This window comes from Oryctolagus cuniculus, chromosome 5 (assembly GCF_051225735.1).
Source record: "Oryctolagus cuniculus isolate XC-2025 breed Fujian yellow rabbit chromosome 5, ASM5122573v1, whole genome shotgun sequence".
NCBI lineage: Eukaryota > Metazoa > Chordata > Mammalia > Lagomorpha > Leporidae > Oryctolagus > Oryctolagus cuniculus.
Genome location: NC_142871.1, coordinates 83177789 through 83199155, shown reverse-complemented (window position 1 = coordinate 83199155; position 21367 = coordinate 83177789). Strand labels below are relative to the sequence as shown.

The following is a 21367-nucleotide window of genomic DNA, read 5'->3' as shown; positions in this document are numbered from 1 at the left end:
TGCTGTTTAGGGCATTTGTCATCCTATGAGTCTGCCATGTGTCCTGCTTCCCATGTTGGACCATTCTCTCCTTTTTAATTCTATCATTTATTATTAGCAGACTCTTGGTCTTATTTATGTGATCCCTTTGACACTTATTCCTATCTTTATGATAAGTTATGAACTTAAACTGATCACTTTCGATAACTCGTAAGATGGCATTGGTACCTGCCAACTTAATGGGATTTGGAGTCTCATGGCAAGTTTTTAGGATAGAAGCTTTTAATATGTGGAAAATCTCAGAATGTGAACTTCCCCGATGTTATTAATAGGCCTACCATCAACAACAGCATTTCACACTTGGGGCTTCACCCTGGAGAAAAACAAGAGCAAGACATCTTGAATTTCCTCTTTGGGTAATCTAAAACCCTGTTTTAATGTGAACACCAGCTGCACATATCATGTTACTTGAGCTCAGCATCAATTAAAATTGTAAATGCAACCAGTCATATGTTCTCTATCAAAGCTGTTCCTGTTAAACCATCATCCACATCAACGACACAGTATGAATATTACCATAAACTTTTTAACTCTTTTTTTGGTTTTTAAGCACATTTTAAATTCCTAGTTCTACTTTCTTCAAATAAACTATCATAACTAGTACATATTGAGAACTTACTGTAGAATGCGGGTGCTGTGGAACACTTAGTTTTTATCCTAATGAGAAAACTGTGCAGATTGCTGGCAGCTTTTAGATAATACAACCCCAAGGAGAAGAAAGTGAGGACAGACCCGAAAATTCAAGTGTGTGAAGTACATAGATCAGTGTTGTTTGTACAGTTTCAATATTGATACTCTTCTTTTGGAAACTAAAAACCTTGTACAATATGTTTATTAATATTACTAGAAAGAATAGCACGTTTCAGCCGACTGTTCCGCATCGTCTGTCTCCGATAGCTCTTAAGCAGTAAAACCACTCTCATTCTGCTACTGGGGGCAAGAAGCAAAAACAAGTAATAAGGATCCTAGAGGATGATCCAAACGCCAGGACCTCCAAGGAGATGGAAGTCCGGAGTCCAGCCCCGAGCCCCGCCTTCCCCGCCCAGTGGACCACAGCTCCCGGGAGCGCTGGGGGCGGCGCCCGGGCTCGGGGAGGGCCTTCGGGAGTGCGCCCGGGGCTCGTTGGGCAGCTGCGCGCGTGCGAGGGTGCAGTGAGCAGCTGCGAGCGAGCGAGCAAGCTAGCGGTGGGCTGCAGGTCGCTGGCCGGGGCACGATGAGACCCGGAGAGGAGCGGCCCGTGGAGGGGGGCGCGTGCTTCGGCGTCTCGGAGCTGGAGCTGCTGAAGCTGCGCGCCGCGGAGCGCATCGAAGAGGCGGCCGAGCGGCTGTGGGCCCTGAGCCGCGCCATCTGGAGCGAGCCCGAGCTGGCCTACGAGGAGCACCATGCCCACGGAGTCCTGACGCGCTTCTTCGAGCGCGAGCCTCCGGCCGCCTCCTGGGCGGTGCAGCCGCACTACCAGCTGCCCACGGCCTTCCGCGCCGAGTGGGAGTCGCCGGGCGGCCGCGCGCAGAGCGCCGCGCCGCGCCCGCTGCACCTGGGCTTCCTCTGCGAGTACGACGCGCTGCCCGGCATCGGCCACGCCTGCGGCCACAACCTCATCGCCGAGGTCGGGGCGGCGGCCGCGCTGGGCGTGAAGGGGGCCCTGGAGGGCCTCCCGGGAGCGTCTCCGCCGGTCAAGGTGAGGTGGGGCCGGGGCGCGCGACTCCAGGAGCGACCCGGGATCGCAGCTCCCCTGTGCATCCCGATCGCCGGCAACCCTCGCCTTTGCCCAAAGTCAGAACAAAACCCCGCGATGGAGAGGCAGGGGTTCCCGAGTTGCCGACAGGAGACATTTTGCAGACTTTCGTAACCCCTTCTGTAGTCGTAAACAACTCCATGAACCGTCCCTTAGGAAGGAGCTTAGAACCGGGCCCGATTGTCGTTACGGGTTATTTTTGGTAACCGAGGCCACCGCAATTTGCTGACAACATTATGCAATCGCTAGAGGAAATAATTTTTTGTAGGAAATCTACAGTCTCACTTTAATTCGTTAATAAGCTCCGGAAGATCTCTTTGGTTTATGGCGGTCATAGGAGCTGCTTTAGAGTCTTTAGACAGGAACTTTTCAGTCGTCAGGACCGCGGAGCCACTACAAGTATGCAAATGACGAAGCCAAAACCCTTAACTACGTCGAGGAGTTCGTCCTTAAGTCAGAATTTTTAGTTCATAATGTTAAGAAATATCTCTGTCTCGTCTGTAAAGGGGGAAATGCCATTTTACGCTTGTCATAGGCAAGTTTAATCTTGTGTTACTCTGTTTTTCCAGATGGTATTTTCTTCATTCTGTGAGCTAAGATTCAATCATCATTCAGGTTAAAGGGAAGACAAATGTTTTAATATTCCATAGTTCATTCTCCCCTCCCCATGTCAGTAACCTTTTCCCTTTGACCCTAACAGTTCCATCTTTTGTGGCTTTTTCTCTTTAGTTGCCTTCACTTTTCTGCTTCTGGGCTTATTTTTGCATTTTATTAGGTTTTTGTTTTGTTTTGCTCTGGAGGGGGGTGTCCTTTGTCATTGCATGACACGCTGGAGAGAGATGAACTTTCCCGAAGTTTATGAAAGATTTTGAATAGCGAGCAACAGAATCATCAAATTTTGATGTTAAGAGTAACGAGCAGCTTAAAAGAGTTGAGGTGCTTCACAGCTTCTAAAGAAAGCTAGACTTTGGGAAATGCATAAATTTCTAATTTCAAATGGTTGTGCTCAGTTTTAGCAAGGTTAAGTTATCTGCCTTACCTGAAAATGGGATTTAAGCCATTCCTGTGTAAGCCAAGACTTTTTCAAGCTTGTATCTTCACGTTCTTTCTTGTACTTGACCTTGAAAATATATTAGTTGTTTATCAATCCTTTTTAACCTTGCTTTTAAGAACTGTTTGCAGAAATTAAGCTTAAATATCAAAGTAAAATGTTTATTCTGTAAAGTTCTCTTTTGTTTAATTAGGTGTTTGGTGACCAATAAATCTGCCTGGTTGAACTGGTGGAATCGAATTAGTAAGTTTGTGTAATAGTTGGTCGTTTCTAACCATGGTATTAAGACTTGTTTAATGGTTTTCGTAAAGGATTAATGAGTAAAGACTTGTAAGTAGGGAGCTCAGTGAGGAATCAGAGTTCAGGCCTGGAGGTCAAGGCCTCTGCTGATGCCAGCTCTGCCTGAAGACGTGTCCACTCTGTCCCTCAGAACCGCCTTCCCGCAGTGCTGGGCAGAGCGCTCACCTACCTCACAGGGGTGTTGTGAGGATCACTAGAAGGAGCTGGACAGTTCCTTGCCGGTGAAGTCCTCCTGGGTCCTTATGCATGTTCTAAAAGGCCCAGGAAGAAGCTTTAAGAAATGAATTCTAACAAAAGTTGAGGAACTAGGTATGTAGTATTTAACTTGTTTCATATTTACCGTGGGTTATAAGAACTTGCTATAAAACTGGGGAAGGCTTCTGCAGGGTCTCTAATCCGTACCTTATACCAAGTTGGCTCGACTATGTAGATTCTGTGATGAATTTAGCATCGTATTTACGACCACTGTATAAGTATCAGGGAAGAAAACCTCTCTCTGTAGTTTGAGGACTTCCGTGTAGATTGTGAATATGGATATGCGAGGGAACCTGTTTGATATTTCCTACGAGGAACTTTTTTTGCTCGTTTTGCTCTGACATAGCTATTTCCTTCCAGGTCATTGTCCTGGGAACCCCTGCTGAAGAAGATGGTGGTGGCAAAATTGATTTAATTGAAGCAGGGGCCTTTAAAAACCTTGATGTTGTTTTTATGGCCCACCCATCCCAGGAGAACGCTGCTTATCTACCGGATGTGGCTGAACACGAGTAAGTAATCAAGTTGAAGGTAAACTTAGTGGAAAACAGGCCATAGAATATTTGACATTTACCCACTTAAAACATTAATTGAAATAAATTGAAAGATAATGATGTGATACTTTGTAATGTACATTGAATGACATTTGGCAAGCCTCTGGTAATTGAAAATTTAATGGTGTTTATAATTGGAGTATTAAAATTGTGCTAAAAAGCATAGGAATATCAAATAGAACATGTTAATGCTTATGATCTATTTTGAACTCTGAAAGTAATAGTTTCTTTGATTAGTTTGATAAGGAGTTGTCTTTTTTCCCCCTGTAAAGAAAGCTTTTATTTAAGAAATACAGACTTCATGCACTTCATAAGTACAACTTTAGGAATATAGTGAATCTTCCCACCATACCCACACACCCCCCCCCCCCCTTCCTTCACCTTCTCCTCCTTCCATTCTCGGTCCCATTCAAGAAGTTGTCTTTACAACTGAAAAGAGAGTGTATACTTGGGAAGAAAACATACTTTTTATTTGGATTCTCTGCAAAGAGGATAAATTATGTATGGAGAAGGGGATGTAGAAACCTGAGTAGCTGTGGATTTTTTAAAAATAAAAAAGGTTTATTTTTATTTATTTGAAAGGTACAGTTAGAGAGAGAGAGAAAAATCTTCCATCTGCTGGTTCACTCCCCAAATGGCCACAACAGCTAGGGCTGGACCAGGAGCTTCTTCCAGGTCTCCCACGTGGGTGCAGGGGCACAAGGTCTTGGGCCATCTTCAGCTGTTTTCTCAGGTGGATTAGCAGGGAGCTGGATTGGAAGTGGAGCAGCCAGGACTGGACCTAGCAACTATATGGGATGTTAGCATTGCAGGTGATGGCTTTACCTGCTAAGCCACAAAGTTGGCTCCAGTAGCTGTGGATTTTAGTGGAATTTGTCAGTCTGTGCTTTTCAGATTGATTGGTTTGGTACTGAAACCTATTTATCTTTATGTTGAGAAGCCCACTTTTTTGATGCATCATTAAGTGGCTTGAATTTTTCACAGGAGAAATTTCAGCCATAGTGTTAGTGGTCCAGTTAGTGTTGTAGTCACAGGAAATCACTGCTCAGCTGCTTCAGGAAAACCCTGGGTTCTCCCTGTGTAGGGAAATACCCTCCCAGCGGTGCATCTAGATTGTCCTCAAGCATCTCGCACTGGAACCCCACCATTTCTTTTCCTGCAGTTGTGCATCAGTTATAAATAGAAGTAAACCTGGAAGAAGTGAAGGGCTTCTTTTTCCTTTTAGTAATATTTATCAACAGTTTTGATAAATTCTAGTTTCAAGGTGATGGTGATAAGAAGCTAATTATATATGGTAGGAAATGACTGGTATCCTAAAGTCTTATGGGTGAGGTTCAGTGGAGAAATGACATGAGCTTTCAGAGGACTCCTGAATCTAGCCCATTAAAAAGATCAGGCAGCTTTCCCGCCCAGCCTGCCTCCCTGAGAGCGATCCAGAGCTCTCAGCTCCTGCTCTGGGGCCATCAGGATTATCTATGAGGAGCTCATCAGCCACAGTGCTTTCTCTGACATTTACAACACCCAGGAACAGGGGAGGATTAGTGATGATGCGCTCGTTGGCGGAAGTGCCTCTGCCCAAGCCCTCGAGGGCTAAGGTAGACAGCACAGTGATCACAGGCATTGATACTGTTAGGAACAACCACTTGCAGGAAACTCACAAAAGAATCATAGAAGTACGTCAAAATTACATGAAGGGGCTGGCGCTGTGGTGCAGCGAGTTAAAGCCCTGCCTGCAGTGCGGGCATCCCATATGGGCACAGGTTTGTGACCCAGCTCTTCCACTTCCGATCCAGCTCTCTGCTATGGCCTGGGAAAGCAGTAGAAGATGGCCCAGGTCCTTGGGTCCCTGCACCCAAGTGGGAGACCTGGAGGAAGCTCCTGGCTCCTGGCTTCAGATAGGTGGAGCCCTGGCTGTTGCGGCTAACTGGAGAGTGAACCAGGGGATAGAAGACCTCTCTCTCCTTCTCTCTCTCTCTCTTTCTCATTCTCTCTCTCTGCCTCTGCCTCTCTGTAACTCTGCCTTTCAAATAAATAAATAAATCTTAAAAAAAAAAGTCAATGCTTTAAAAAAATTGTCTGAAATCAATTAAGGGCAGAGTTGAAGAACAGAGACCAGAAAAAGTGAAAGCTTTTATAATGGGCTACAGAACAAACCAAGCAGATCCTTGCTGATTTCAAGAAAAATCAGTTCTTTCTTTTTTTTAAGTTTTTTTTTTTCAATTTATTTGCCAGATAGAGTTAGACAGTGAGAGAGAGACAGAGAGAAAGGTCTTCCTTCCGTTGGTTCACCCCCAAATGGCCACTACAGCCGGTGCTGCGCCGATCCAAACCCAGGAGCCAGGAGCTTCTTCCTGGTCTCCCATGTGGGTGCAGGGCCCAAGCACTTGGGCCATCCTCCACTGCCTTCCCGGGCCACAGCAGAGAGCTGGACTGGAAGAGGAGCAACCAGGACTAGAACCAGGCGCCCATATGGGATGCCGGCACTGCAGGTGGAGGTTTAACCTACTGTGCCATGGCACCGGCCTCTGCCAGTTCTTTCTTGATGAGAACATGAATCCAGGTGGCATGGTTGCTCTGCTGGACTTGCATGAGAATGGCGGTGCCCTATTTTCTTTAAGGATGGTTTAGAAATGGAGAAATGTTAACAAATTTGGCAATTACTTTGTATCTAACTGGTTGCTGCTTGTCCAGGATTTATAAGACATGGGACTGATGTTATCTTGAGCTCTGGAGTTATTTTGACTGTGGTTTACTTGCAGTGGAAACATTTTTTTTAAGGTTTATTTGTTTATTGGAAAGTTACAGAGAGAGAGAGAGAGAGAGAGAGAGAATCCTCTATCTGCTGATTTATTTCCCAAAAAACCACAGTGACTTGGGCTAGCTGAGGCCAAAACCAGAAGCCCAGACACCTATCACAGTCTCCCCCCATGGATGTCAGGGGCCCAAGTACATGGGCCAGCTTCTACTGCTTTCCTAGGTGCATTAGCTGGGAGCTAGATTAGAAGTAGAGTAGCCAGGACTCAAACCAGCCCTTTGATCTGGGACACTGGAGCTGCAGGTGGTGGCTTAACCTGCTGTGTACAGTACGGTCATGCCGAAGCATTGTTTCTAAGGAAAAAACATGTCATGTAGGTTGTCTCAGCATAAAAAGAGATAGACATAAAGGGACTGGCGCCATGGCTCACTTGGCTAATCCTCCACCTTTGGCGCCGGAATCCCATATGGGCGTTGGGTTCTAGTCCTGGTTGCTCCTCTTCCAGTCCAGCTCTCTGCTGTGGCCTGGGAGGGCAGTGGAGGATGGCCCAAGTGCTTGGGTGCCTGCACCCACATGGGAGACCAGGAGGAAGCACCTGGCTCCTGGCTTTGGATCGGCATAGCTCTGGCCGTAGTGGCCATTTGGGGAGTGAACCAATGGAAGGAAGACCTTTCTCTCTGTCTCTCCCTCTCACTGTCTGTAACTCTACCTTTCAAATAAATAAATAAAAAAATCTTTTAAAAAAAGATATAGACATAAAAAGAGTTCAGAGTGCTTTTCAAAATAATCTGAATGTAAGTACTATTAGGATTAAAAAGTCTTAACTAAGCAAGTAAATCATTGAGCATTATAAGTAACTAATATGCAGTTGTTTTTCTAAACCCATTTTTTAATTGTATCTGGGTATGTAGACTGGCATGAGAGCAATCACAAATAGAGTAACAAGCAGTTTATGAAATCTTAAAATATTAGTGATACATGTATTTTGGGGCATTAATAAATTCTTGGTCATTAATATATGTAATAGATATAGTTAGTGATGTATATTTTTTGGACATTAGTAAATTATTGGTTATTAATATATAATATATATTTTGGAACATCAATAAATTATTTGTTTATTAATTATGATTAATAAATTATTGATTAACTGACCTAATGCTAGGGTATCTTCCAGTGAGTTGTAAATATAACCTCATCTTCAGAGGTTGTCCTAGCCTACTTCAAATATGACTTCCTTTCTGTCTTTCCCTGGCCTCCCCCTCTGCAGACAGGATTAGGTGTTTTTGCAGACCTTTGGTACAGAAGTATCTCGGTGCAACATAAAAGGAGACAAGAGCCCTTTGCTTTGTGATTCTAGCCCCACTGCAGTAGTGCCTATCAGTTTGAATTGGGTTGCGTACAGATTTAGTCTGAGCAAGCAGAGTTCTCTTCTCTTTTCGGAATGCTTTCTTTGTGTCAGGCACTGTGTTACGTAAGAGTGCGCTATAACACAAGTGAATCATTTACACATCAAAGTTCCAGCATTGCGATCTCATTTTGAATAACCACTGGGTACCTCTGAGTTTTCTTACTTTAGTGATAATGGGAGAAGTAACTTCAGATGCCTCTTTATTCTCTAGCATGACTGTGAAATATTATGGAAAAGCGTCCCACGCTGCTGCTTACCCCTGGGAAGGAGTAAATGCCTTAGATGCAGCGGTTCTCGCCTACAACAACCTGTCTGTGCTAAGACAGCAAATGAAACCAGCCTGGAGAACGCACGGTATGAATGCCAAATACTCAGTGTAACAGATGGTGCTTGGTATATTCGATGCAGTATAACTGCTTACTGTTTGATTTTTAAAAAGCATTTCACAAAATGTTATCTACTTCATATGAATATTGTGGACTTTTTAAACATGTTTTCAGACATTCATGTAGCTGCATCTTAGGCTGTTTGTCCATACAAGGGTAGGAAGACAACTATAATTATGATAAATAAATGGAATGGTTGTCTCTCAGTAACAGAGATAAAAGGTTTTACATAGGAAGTCAACATTCTTTCTGTGGGATTTGAAAATTAGAACTTAGGGCTGGCGCTGTGGTGCAGCGGGTTAATGCCCTGGCCTCAAGCGCCAGCATCCCATATGGGTGCCAGTTCAAGACCTGGCTGTTCCACTTCCGATCCAGCTCTTTGCTATGGCCTGGGAAACCAGTAGAAGATGGCCTAAGTTCTTGGGTCCCTGCACCCACGTGGGAGAGCCGGAAGAAGCTCCTGGCTCCTGGCTTTGGATCAGTGCAGCTCTGGCCGTTATGGCCAATTGGAGAGTGAACCAGCGGATGGAAGACCTCTCTCTCTCTCTCTCTGCCTCTCCTTCTCTCTCTGTGTAACTTTGACTTTCAAATAAATAAATCCATCTTTTTTTTTTTTTTTTTTTTTTTTTTTTTTTTTTTTTTTTTTGACAGGCAGAGTGGACAGTGAGAGAGAGAGACAGAGAGAGAAAGGTCTTCCTTTGCCGTTGGTTCACCCTCCAATGGCCGCCGCTGCAGCCGGCGCACCGCGCTGATCCTGGCAGGAGCCAGGAGCCAGGTGCTTTTCCTGGTCTCCCATGGGGTGCAGGGCCCAAGCACCTGGGCCATCCTCCACTACACTCCCTGGCCATAGCAGAGAGCTGGCCTGGAAGAGGGGCAACCGGGACAGAATCCGGCGCCCCAACCGGGACTAGAACCCGGTGTGCCGGCGCCGCAAGGTGAAGGATTAGCCTATTGAGCCACGGCGCCGGCAATAAATCCATCTTTAAAAAAAAAAAAAAGAAAATTAGGACTTGATTATTTGTTGTAATGATAAAGTAATGTTTTTCTTCAGTTTATAAACAAGTGTAATAATTACTGGTTTAATTTATTCAAGTGCTATTAAATTTTGAGTAACATTTTTTAAAAAAGATTTATTTCTTTATTTGAAAGGCAGAGTTACAGAGAGGCTGAGGCAGAGAGAGAGAGAAAGGTCTTGCATCCACTGGTTCACTCCTCAAATGGCTACAATGGCCTGAGCTGGGCTGATCTGAAGCCCAAAGCCAGGAGCTTCTTCAGGGTCTCCCACATGGATGCAGGGGCCCAAGGATTTGGGCCATCCTCTGCTGCTTTCCCAGGCCATAGCAGAGAGCTGGATCGGAAGTGCAGCAGCTGGGTCTCAAAACAGTGTCCATAAGGGATGCCAGCATTGCAGGCTGGCAGTATCAACCCTGAGTAACATCTTTTAAAATTATGTCTATCAATATTATAAAAATACAATAATAAATACTCTCTTGAAGGCAGAAGTTTGTTTTTAATTTATTTTCTTATGATTTAGGAAATTGTTATACTTTGATACCTGTTCTTTACCTGATCTTGCTATAGGCTGGAATCAGTTTGTAATTGTACTTTTACCAATCTCCTGCATTAGTTTTCTTAAAAGGAACAAATGGGGATATCTAGAAATATTTTTTTAAAGTAGGTCATATGAAATTACTTTTGCATATCTATTTTAGTTCTTACTTTGGGTGAATAAGTCTTTGTTCTGTGTAACAGATAAATTGCTTTGCCTTGACTGTTTAGAGTACTTTGTGATCTTGCCCTGCATTGATTTGTTTTTGGCATGAAAACTGTTTTCCTAGCTAAATGCCATTTTAAAACATTCATGGAATTCTTGAAGTACAAGGGTAATGATATGAGGGCACTTCAAAAAAGTTCATTGAAAATGACATCAGTTTATTTTGGTCTAAAACATTTTTGAAATCCGTGCATATGAGTAGAATCTCATGTTTTCCCCCTTTTTTATTTCAGAAGTTTATCAAATTGTCCAACTGAAACAAAGCCTACTGAAATAAAACTATTTTCCAGGAAGCTTAAGTTGTTACTATGTTTATTTTTGTGGTTAGATAATTTGTAACAGTTTTTTTAATAATCTCATATAATTTCTTAACATTATGTATTTTTCTTAGGATAAATTTGTATAAATAATTACTTTATATATATTTTTCCAATTAGTGAGAAAATAATACCCTGTATATAAAAATTTTGTTGTATAATATATCAAAGTCTTTGGCATATTGATAAAGCAAATAATTTAAAATGATCTCTGTGTCATATTGGCTGGAAAACTATATGGGTGTGTTTAAATTTAAGGAAGTGGTCACCAAGGTTAATTCCGGTAATTTGATTCTTTTCATAGGTATAATAAAAAATGGTGGTGTAAAACCCAATATCATTCCCTGTTACTCTGAATTAATCTATTACTTCCGTGCACCCTCAATGAAAGAGCTTCAAGTTTTGACCAAAAAGGCAGAAGATTGCTTCAGAGCTGCAGCTTTGGCTACAGGGTGCACAGTAAGAACCTTTAAGAGTTACTCTAAGTTAGACTCAGAGGTATAGAGGCAGGCTGGGGCAGTTATATATGGAGTATGATGGAAACCTAATGTGCATCCTTTTCATTTGGTGCTGTCTTCAACATGCAAATTGGGTTGGCTGAATAGTTAACGTGCAAGTGTTGAATTCTTAGACCTTTTACTGTTTTTTTTTTTTTTTAAAGATTTATTTATTGGAAAGTCAGTTACAGAGAGGCAGAGGCAGAGAGAGAGAGAGAGAGAGAGAGAGAGAGAGAAAGGGGTCCTCCATCTGGTGGTTCACTCTCTAAATAATTGTAATGGCTGGAGCTGTGCCAATCCAAAGCCAAGAGCCAGGAGCTTCTTCGCAGTCTCCAACATGGGTACAGGGGCCCGAGGACTTAGGCCATCTTCTACTGCTTTCTTAGGCCATAGCAGAGAGCTGGATCGGAAGTGGAGCAGCCAGGACTTGAACCAGCGCCCATATGGGATGCTGGCACTGCAGGTAGCAGCTGTACCTGCTACGCCACAGCACCAGCCCGACCTTTTACTTTAATGCCTGTGATAGGAAAGACCACAAGTCGTCTTGCTTCGTGATGGGGATGACTGACACTGCTGTACTTGCGTCCTTGCCCTTCTGCAGGTTTCATCCTTCCTAATTGTCAGCTGTGCTTGTAGAATTGCCTGGATGGTTCCTATTTTATGACAAAACCAGAAAGCCTATTTTTGGTGAATAATTCATGTAAACATGTAGTAGAGATACAAATACTTTGGGCTTGTTGGAATGGAAGTGAAAATAGTCACAGAAGTTGGCCACAAGGCCTTGTTGAGTTCAGCCATAAAGTCAGTCACTTTGTTTCTTCATTTTTTTAAAACAATTATTTACTTATTTATTTGAAATGCAGAGTTAAAGAGAGAAAGGTGTTTCATCTGCTGGTTCACTCCCCAAACGGCTGCAATGGCTGGGGCTAGGGAAGGCTGAAGCCAGGAGCCAGGGATTCAATCAGGGTCTCCCAAATGGGTGGCAGGGATCCAAGTACTTGAGCCGTCACCTGCTGCCTCCCAGGGTGCCCTTCAGCAAGAAACTGGAATAGGAAGCTGAGCCAAGACTCAATCCCAGGCACTCCAGTATGGGCTGTGGCATTCCTGGTGGTGTCTTAACTGCTGCACCAGACACCCACCCCATCATCATTCCTTTCAGACCAGGCTGTGTTTTCAGGGTCAGTTTTTATGTTGGATATTAGTGAAGCCTACTTCCTTTTGGAGAATGAATCCTAGAGCAGGGTTCCTCAGAGTGTGGTTTGTTTGTTTAATGTTTATTTTATTTATTTGAAAGGCAAGTTAGAGAGAGGGAAAGACAGAGAAAGAGAGACAGAGATCTATCCACTGGTTTACCCTCCAGATGGCTACAACAGCCCAGGATGAGCGAGTCCAACATCAGGAGCCTGGACCTCCATCTAGTGCGTCTCCCGCATGGGTGTCAGGGGTCCAAGTACTTGGGCTATCTTCCACTGCTTTCCCAGGCCTATTAGCAGGGAGCAGCCAGGACTTGAACCTGCACTCCTTTGGGATGCCAGCATTGCAGGCAGCAGCTTAACCCAGTGCGTCATAATTCCAACCTTACAGAGTGTTGTTTTTTTCAAACCCACCTGCAACAGAATTCCTTAGGGATGCTGATTAAAATAGAAATTTCCAAGCTCTTATTGGCTACTGTAGAGCTTGGTGACATTGTGTGTCTGGTACATATATAACATAAAAGAGAAAATATACATTTTTTTTCAAGGTAAAGAGATTTGAGAGAGTTTCCATCTAGAAGGAGAAGTACTTTCCCTTTTCTCCTCCTCTTAGAGAACCATCACTGCTTTGAAAATTAAATAGTGAATTTTGAGGTTTTTATTTCAAAATTTATTTTGTGATTTTTTTAACTAGGTAGAAATTAAAGGTGGAGCACATGATTATTACAATGTTCTTCCCAATAAAAGCTTATGGAAAGCTTATATTGAAAATGGAAAAAAACTGGGAATAGATTTCATTTCAGAAGATGCAACTTTGAATGGCCCTTCAGGTAATTCAGTTCTTTTATTACATATTGAGCCATTTGAGGAAGAGAAGAACTGTCTTTGGTTAAATGGTTTTACTGTTTGAGAGATAGGTATTGCTGATGTTTTTAATGATATTTTCCGATAATGGTTAGGGGAAAGAAACTGATGGACTCTTCAGTGAGTGTAGAATATCAACCTACTCTTTGGTCTATAATCTAAATATCTCTAAGGTCTAAATTTGCTTGGTTTTAATTTTTTGATTTACTTTTATTTTATTTGAAAGGTAGAGAGAGAGAGACCTTTCATCTGTTGGTATATTCCTCCAAATACCCACAACAGCCAGGGCTGGGCCAGGCTGAAGCAAGGGGCGTGGGATTCAATCCAGGTCTCCATGTGGTTGGCAGGGGCCCAACTACTTGAGCCTTTACCTGCTATCTCCCGAGGTTGTGCATTAGCAGGAAGGTGGATCAGAAGTGGGATGGCCAGGACTCAAACGAGGTACTCCCACAGGTGATGCGGGTGCCATAAGCCATGGTTTAAGTTGGTGCACTAGATACTAGCTGACCTCTCTCAATTCCGATTTTAATCCAAAGCTACTAAAGTGGGACCTAGAATTTAAATTCATCCTCAGTTATCGTAATAGGCAGGTTACTAAGTACTTCTTTATCCGGGGTCCTTTCAGTTTCCAGGGATTGACAGACAAATATTGGAATTTAAAAAATCATGTCATTTTAGATTTTTTTCCTTTTTTTTTTTTTTTTTTTTTTTTTTTTTTTTTTGGACAGGCAGAGTGGACAGTGATAGAGACAGAGAGAAAGGTCTTCCTTTACCATTGGTTCACCCTCCAATGGGCGCTGCGGCCGCCGGTGCGCTGCGGCCGGCGCACCGCGCTGATCCGAAGGCAGGAGCCAGGTGCTTCTCCTGGTCTCCCATGGGGTGCAGGGCCCAAGCACTTGGGCCATCCTCCACTGCACTCCCTAGCCACAGCAGAGAGCTGGCCTGGAAGAGGGGCAACCAGGACAGAATCTGGTGCTGCGACCGGGACTAGAACCCGGTGTGCCGTCTCCGCAAGGTGGAGGATTAGCCTAGTGAGCCGCAGCACCGGCCAGAATTTTTTTCCTTTTAAAAGGATGTTACTAATAAGTTTGCAAGATAGAGATGTCTCCTCAAACAATAATGGATGTTGAGGAAGTTGTTCCTAAAGGATTTGATATTGTTTGTTGAGATGAGTTCAAAATAAAGAGGTTGGGCCAAGTAGGTTGGTATCAATTGTTAGCGTGTTAAATTCGGGGTGCTTAAAGGATTTCTTAGTGGAGCTGTTTAGCAGCCTGTTGAATCTGAAGCCCCCATAAAGGTCTAGGTTGGAGATTTAAGAGTTGCTGCTATGTGGGAAATAATTGACGACATAGGTATTCATGTGGTTGCCTGAGTCCAGGGAGGGAAAAGACCCTGAAGAGGAAGTCCTGGGGGCCTGTAGCATTTAAGGGATCCAGAGGACACAGAGAGGCAGAGAGCCTGGCAGTCAGGAGGGTGCAGGCCCGGAAGCTGAGGGAGGAGAGAACACATAGGAGGGCAGGAGGAGAAAATCATGGCAGGTGCGAGTGGGAGTGAGATAAGTGTGGTCCAGGGGCCGTTGGACCACCAATGATAAACTCTTGGGTGATTGGGAAGAAAACAGTTGATGGCTGGTGGGACCCAGCTGGATCTCACTTCTCTACCTGCTGCACTGAGTGGTGAGACAGGAGATGGTGGAGGAAGGCTGCTCTGTTTCTTGTTTTTTTTTTTTTTTTTTAACAGGCAGAGTGGACAGTGAGAGAGAGAGATAGAGAGAAAGGCCTTCCTTTGCCGTTGGTTCACCCTCCAATGGCTGCCGCAGCTAGCACGCTGCGGCCGGCACACCGCGCTAATCCAAAGCCAGGAGCCAGGTGCTTCTCCTGGTCTCCCATGGGGTGCAGGGCCCAAGCACTTGGGCCATCCTCCACTGCACTCCCTGGCCACAGCAGAGAGCTGGCCTGGAAGAGGGGCAACCGGGACAGAATCCGGCGCCCCGACTGGGACTAGAACCTGGTGTGCCGGCGCCGCAAGGCGGAGGATTAGCCTAGTGAGCTGCGGCGCCGGCTACTGCTCTGGTTCAAGAACGTTATCTTTCAAGGAAAATAGAATGGATGCACACTTGAGGGAGACAGGGAACAGAAAATAGTTTTTAAAGGAAGATACTTAAGAGGATTGCCCCTGAGAGGAGTTGTTTTCTGAACAGCATGGAGAGGTCAGCTTTGCTTTGGAGTCCATGAACTTGGTATTGGGCAGCCTTCACGGTCCTCAACTTTGGCCCTACCTCTGTCAGCAGTTTAGCTACAGGAGGGAAGGCACGTGGTCAGATCCACTCAGGGTAGACATTAACCAAATAACCCAATGAAAATGGAAAACTAAAACGGAGCTGAAAAGTGCTATCCAGGAGAACAGTTGACAAGGAAGGGCAGGGTCCAGTGGGAGTGGCTGTGGGGTTGGGAGGGGCTGGTCTCCGGGACCCTGGGAGTGCGGTTGTGGTGACTGATGGAGATGTAAACAACCTGGAGTGGGGGGGGGGGTGAAAGCATGAGCACGTGGGTAACTCTTAAGTTCACTGCCAAGGTCTTTTCTAACAGGGCAGACAGCTACACCCAGTGCAAAATTCTGGTTATAACCTTGTAAAAAAATTTAACTAAGTGTCAGTATTTTGCGTTTTGGAAGGATCTACTGATTTTGGAAATGTGACTTTTGTGGTTCCTGGGATTCATCCCTATTTTTACATTGGATCTGATGCCTTGAACCATACTGAGCAGTATACCGCAGCTGCAGGTGAGTGGTCAGCCGTGATGTTCTGGCATGTGCTCTCTCTCCCCAGTGTAGCTGTCTTTCTCACTGTTTACTTGAGCTGATCACTTCACTACCTAGAATACTGTACTGTGGGGGCATTGGAGAGGCGACTTAGATGGAGGGAGCTCCCTCGGGAAGCTAAATAACTTAAATTTTAGTTAATATGAAGATATTTTATTTTCTCTGCCTTTTAGGATCACAAGAAGCTCAATTCTACACATTGCGCACAGCCAAAGCACTGGCCATGACTGCACTGGACGTTATTTTTAAACCAGAGTTGCTGGAAAGAATCCGAGAAGACTTTAAATTGAAACTTCAGGAAGAACAGTTTTTAAATAAAGTAGAATGAGAGGAAGACTTAGGAGCCATTTATGAATCATTAAGAAGTGATGATTTTTTTTTCTTTATAATCTTTTTTTAATGAAAGACGGCATGCTTGGTTTTCAATCTTAAAGGAGTTAAATGCCTCTTTTCTAATAAGTGAGGATTGGATGTGGAGAAATTGTTACTCCCTTATTCAAAATGAAAAGTTTTGTAAATCTCGACTTGATGAGATTGTGTGGGTATTTCAGGAGCTGGTATGGAATGCCATTTCTTATACAAGCTGGATGATGCAAAGTTTACCAGTGGTTATGTTTTAGGCACTTATCTGCTATCTAGGTATAAGAGCTTTCAAGGCTTGTAGTCAGCATTGACACCCATGAAAGAGTTCTTGGTATTCTCTTCTAAATAGTTTTACATTCAACTCCTACCTTTAGGGAGAGTTCATGTGGAAAACCTGACCCTCTGTTTTGGTGTAGAGAGCATCTGCAGGTGACTTTTATTCAGAAATGCTTGTGGGAAACAGCCAGGAAATCAAGTACAAAGAGTCAGCTTTGGTTCTGGCGATTTGAAGGGAACTGAGAACGTTCTTTGCTTTACATGGAGGCTGACATCCCCATGTGCGCAGTTGTACTTCCCGTGGCTTCAGTCAGCTATAGTCAACTGCAGTCCTAAAATGTTAAATGGAAAAGAATCTCAGGAATCGACAGTCCTCAGTTGTAAAAGCTATGCGCTGATGTGAGTAGCATGGTGACATCTGACAGTCCTCCCCCACCCCACTCAGGCCACCAGTGATCTCCGTGCTGCCTGCGCCACCTGCCTGTTAACCACAGGGTGGCCGTCTGGGTTATCAGGCTGCAGCACAGCACTTGCAATCAAGTCACCCTTATCTTACTTAATCACGCCCGAAAGCGGAAGAGTGATGCTGGCAGTTCAGATACGCCAAAGGAAAGCCATAGAGTGCGTCCTTTAAGTGAAAAGCTAGAAGTTTTCGGCTGAACAAGGAAAGGGAGAAAGAATCCTCTACTGAGGTTGCCGAGATGCCTGGTAAGAACAACTCTGTCTGTGAAATTATGCAGAAGGAAAGAGAAACTGGTGCTCATTTTGCTGTCGGACTTCAAACTGCAGAAGTACAGCCACTGTGCATAATAAGTACTGAAATCCAAGATGGAAGAAGCATTAGGTCGGTGTGCTTATGTATAGAAAAGAGCAGTATACATAAGGTTCACAGTTTCGGGCATCGAGTGGTCAGTGTTGGACTGTGTCTCCTGTGGATGAGGGAGGACCACTGTCATGAGCTCTGAGATGTGTTCAAGGAATTCTTGAATTAGTCAGGTCATGGGAAAAATTATAGACTGGCAGGATCGGCGTCTCCCTCTGAGCTATTTGCATTGTAACCCAGGATGTCCTGGGAGGGTGAGAGAGAGAGAGAAGCACTGGCTGTGCTTTGAGCTCTGCTGTTTTGAATCTTTAACATCACACAACTGGTTTTCCCTGCCTTGCAGCTTTCTGGAGTCTTCTGCTGGGAAGCCAGACTACCCAGCCTGGCTGGATCATGCTGTGATTGGCTGAGTTTGGAAGACAGAATGTGAGCCTCCTTAAGCCTCTTGCTAGCCCAGTATTAATTTAAAATGATGCATTTTTCCTGATTCTTAATTTCATGTGAATTTCTTCGAGATGGTAAGAGTGTGAGAAGTATTGGTAAAACCAATGTTTTCAGCTGTGAATATAGTAAAGCTCTGTGTTTTGAGCTGTGACTATTACAGTTTTATTTTAGGGGGAATTCGGAAATGGGAGAGTAGGACTTCCAGGAATGGAGAGGGTATGAGAGGAACAGGAGCAAGTCCTTCGGGCCCTCTGAGTGTCCAGCTGGCTGTTTGGAGAATAAGATTCAATCACTTATCCCTTTATCCCTTCAGTCCTCTGAAATGTTTTGCTGAGCAGCTTGCCTTTTAAAATACAGCCAGCTTGCTGAGAATGAGTCGTTTTTACATTTTTAAAACAGGTCTATTTGAAAGGCAGAGAGAGAGATCAAAAATCTTCTGTCTGCTAGTTCATTCCCCAAATGCCCACAACAGCAGGGCTGGGCCATGCTGAAGCCTGGAGCTGGGAACTCCATTCGGGTCTCCCATTGGGGTGGCAGGGGCCCAAGTACTTGGGCCAGATCTGCTGCTTCCCAGGGACATGAGCAGGAAGCTAAGGCCGGACTTGATCCCAGGCACTCAGACGTGGAATGTGGTTAGTGTGGCACAACACCCACCTGCAGTGTTGTTTTGAAGGCACAGCGATCGGGTGCTATGACTAGCAGAACCTAAAATAGTGTACTGGCTGGCTCTGTATCAAAAACTTTGCTAGCTCCTATTCTGTGTAACAAAACAAAACCTGATTCTCTGACTTGCAGCCTATCATCAGTTTTCCTAGGATAAAACTTCAGGCCTCTGAATGGAAAGCGCTGAGAAAGGGATTCAGGCCACTGTGCCCTGACCGGTTGACTTTGAGCTGATGGCGCCTGAGCCTTTTTGTCCTTCCTGGACTTTCTGGTGCTTAGAAATGTGTTCCTTTTAGCACTGACCTCACCCAAGCAGACAGCTACCCGAGTGCCTTTAGCCTTTGCTCTTTGCAAGCTGGGTTTCTGACGGTTCATATCGGTGTCTGGCACTTGGCACTCCATGTCACTCTCGTCCGATTATTTATACTCTGCGTTAGTCAGGGTGGGTGTCTGTTTCCTTTAGAAGGGGGCAAAGGCATCAGGAAAAGCTTCGGGCTAAGAATTAGGTCTGAAACTTCTCATTTAACTAAGTGGAATGAGTTTCCTAACTGCCAACTGTATAAATTTCTCAAATACAGATTCCTTATACAGACTCTTAAGGAGTGCAATTTTATTTTCTGCAGCCTTGGTAAAATTCTAGAACAATGATAACTGAACTTTCCAACACACGGATACAGCCTGTGCTTTGTGAAGTGTCACAAGTTACATCGCTCATAAAAAGTGTTTGTGTTCTGTGTGTGTATTATTTATTGTTGACGACTAACTAGAGAAAGTTCAAGGTTGACATATTCTGTTACCAGTTCATTGGCCCTCTGTCGAACATTCTTGCATGGAGGAACAAGATGTGAAATTGCAGCTGGGAGTGAGGTAAAGTCTGCACGATTGCTCCCTGCTGTAACCCAGAGTGAGAAACCCGTCCCCACCTGCCACTAGGATTCGGGTCACTTGAGCTTCTATGATATTTCTCTTTCCATTTTTAAAAAATTTAGTCCGAGTATGGCTTTACACATTGGGATGTGGTCAGGTTTATCATGTCGAGGACAAAGATTGAGAACTGATGATCTTGAGTCTTCTCTTGATAGATCTATCAGGAGGAAAACTTACTCTGCTATTTTACATTATTTTAACAGTTATTTAATATAGTAGAGGTTTTTAGAGGCTCTTTCTTGCTTTAATTGAACTGTAAAAAGGATGAATAAGTCCATGAACACTGGAGTTTATTCTGAAGTTCAGAGGAAGCAACCTTTGAGTTTCGGAGAGGGCTGCTTTTGTAATGGTAATTTTGCCTTTGAGAATGAAGTTCTTTGTTCACTCTCCTAAGTGACTGCTGAGTTGTCATAAACATGTGCACTCCGGGCGGGCGAGTTCCCCTCGTTGGTTGGTCTTCAGGATTTGGATACAGTGCTGGAGATTCTGGAAGAGAAACGCTCGCCCGTAGGTGAACAGGATGGCTTTTAGGTGGGGACAGGTTCCATTTAGCTCTGATTCTTGAATGATGAATGCTGATCTTTAGGAGACTGAGAAATGAACAGGGTTTTTTGAAATTTAGAACTTTGTGTATTGTTTTTGAAGGAGACAAATTTTTCTCCCAGAATTAGTTCAAATGGGGACATTTTATTGTCACTTAACAAGTTTGGTGATTACACAAGGAATCTTCAAAAAGTTCATGGACAGTGCACATTATCTTTTAATTTCCATTTCTGCAGGAGCTTTGTGAAGCACCCTCACATTACCCCCCCCCCCACTAGGTGGTATATTTAAAGCCAGTGCCTTTTTAAAATATGTATGTATGTGTGTATTTTTCGTCTCTTGCAATATCTAGCATAGTAGCTTACTTGTAAGTATTTAGTGCTTTTTGAGCATGTCCTCCTGCTGCCTTGTTTGGAATCCTCCGAGTCTGAAATAGCTCTGGGAACAGATGGTGGTGCTTGGATGAGTTTAATTGTGTGGTTGTAGCCGTCTCTACAACTTGGAGAATAGAAGCGGGCTAGGCTGACTTAGTGCAAAGTTTACAATGATACAGCTCTTGAATCCTAGTTACAGTTTCTGACCTAAACTAGAGGTTCTGGCGGGGTTACTTGAGGTGGCCCTGTTCTTCTGGAAAGCATTTTATTAAATGCCTTGACCACACCTTGTACCAAAAGCCTTTTCCTCAGACATCAACAGACTTTAAGAGGTATAATCTAAATGAATGATTGAAACATAATACCAAATGGAACATTATTTTTCTCTTGAGTGACCTGATTTTGAAAGTAGGAGGCAAGCATTTAGCTTGATGGGTGACACACTGATGAAGACGCCTGTGTCTAACAAAGCGGTGTCTGAGTTTGATACCAAGTGCCCCTCCTGGCTTCAGCTTCCTGCTGCTGCAGACGCTGGGAGGCAACACGTGAAGACCTAGATTAAGTTCCCGGCTCTGAGCTGCTCGCTTCAGTCCAGTCTGTCCCAGCCCTGGCCACTTTGGGGTTTTTGGGAGTAAAACCACAGATGGGAGCTGTTTCGGTCTCTCTCTGTGTCTGCCTGTCAATTTTTTTAAAAGGGAAGCAAAGAGGCCCGTGCTGTGATGTAGCAGGTAAAGCCGCCATCTGCCATACTGGTGTCCCATGTGGGTGCCAGTTTGAGTCCCAGCTTGGGCCCCTGCACCCACATGGGAGACCCGGAAGAAGCTCCTGGCTCCCGGCTTCAGATTGATGCAGCTCCGACTGTTGCAGCCATCTATGGAGTGAACCAGTGGATGGAAGACTCTCTCTGCCTCTGCCTCTTCGTAACTCTGCCTTTCAAATAAAAATAAATAAATAAAAAATAAAAAGGAAGCAGACCTGTATATGGGACCTCTATAAAGCAATCAAT

General features: G+C 44.2%; 1 protein-coding gene across 4 annotated transcripts; it reads left to right on the top strand.

Annotated features, from left to right (window-relative positions):
- The first annotated feature begins 1129 nt into the window (after window positions 1–1129).
- On the top strand, window positions 1130–21366 carry PM20D2 (peptidase M20 domain containing 2). Of its 4 annotated transcripts, none has more exons than XM_002714576.6 (7): window positions 1132–1717; window positions 3741–3889; window positions 8309–8451; window positions 10879–11033; window positions 12959–13094; window positions 15802–15909; window positions 16122–21366. In XM_002714576.6, exons 1-7 carry the CDS (start codon window positions 1253–1255, stop codon window positions 16274–16276), a joined length of 1311 nt encoding a protein of 436 aa, XP_002714622.5. In that variant the 5' UTR covers window positions 1132–1252; the 3' UTR covers window positions 16277–21366. The 4 variants fall into 4 exon arrangements, 3 of the variants coding, with proteins under 3 accessions (XP_089189037.1, XP_002714622.5, XP_089189038.1); XM_089332912.1 differs by lacking the exon at window positions 1132–1717 and adding an exon at window positions 1891–3068; XR_016233857.1 differs by lacking the exon at window positions 10879–11033 and having other exon boundaries at window positions 1130–1717.
- Window position 21367: the final 1 nt, after the last annotated feature.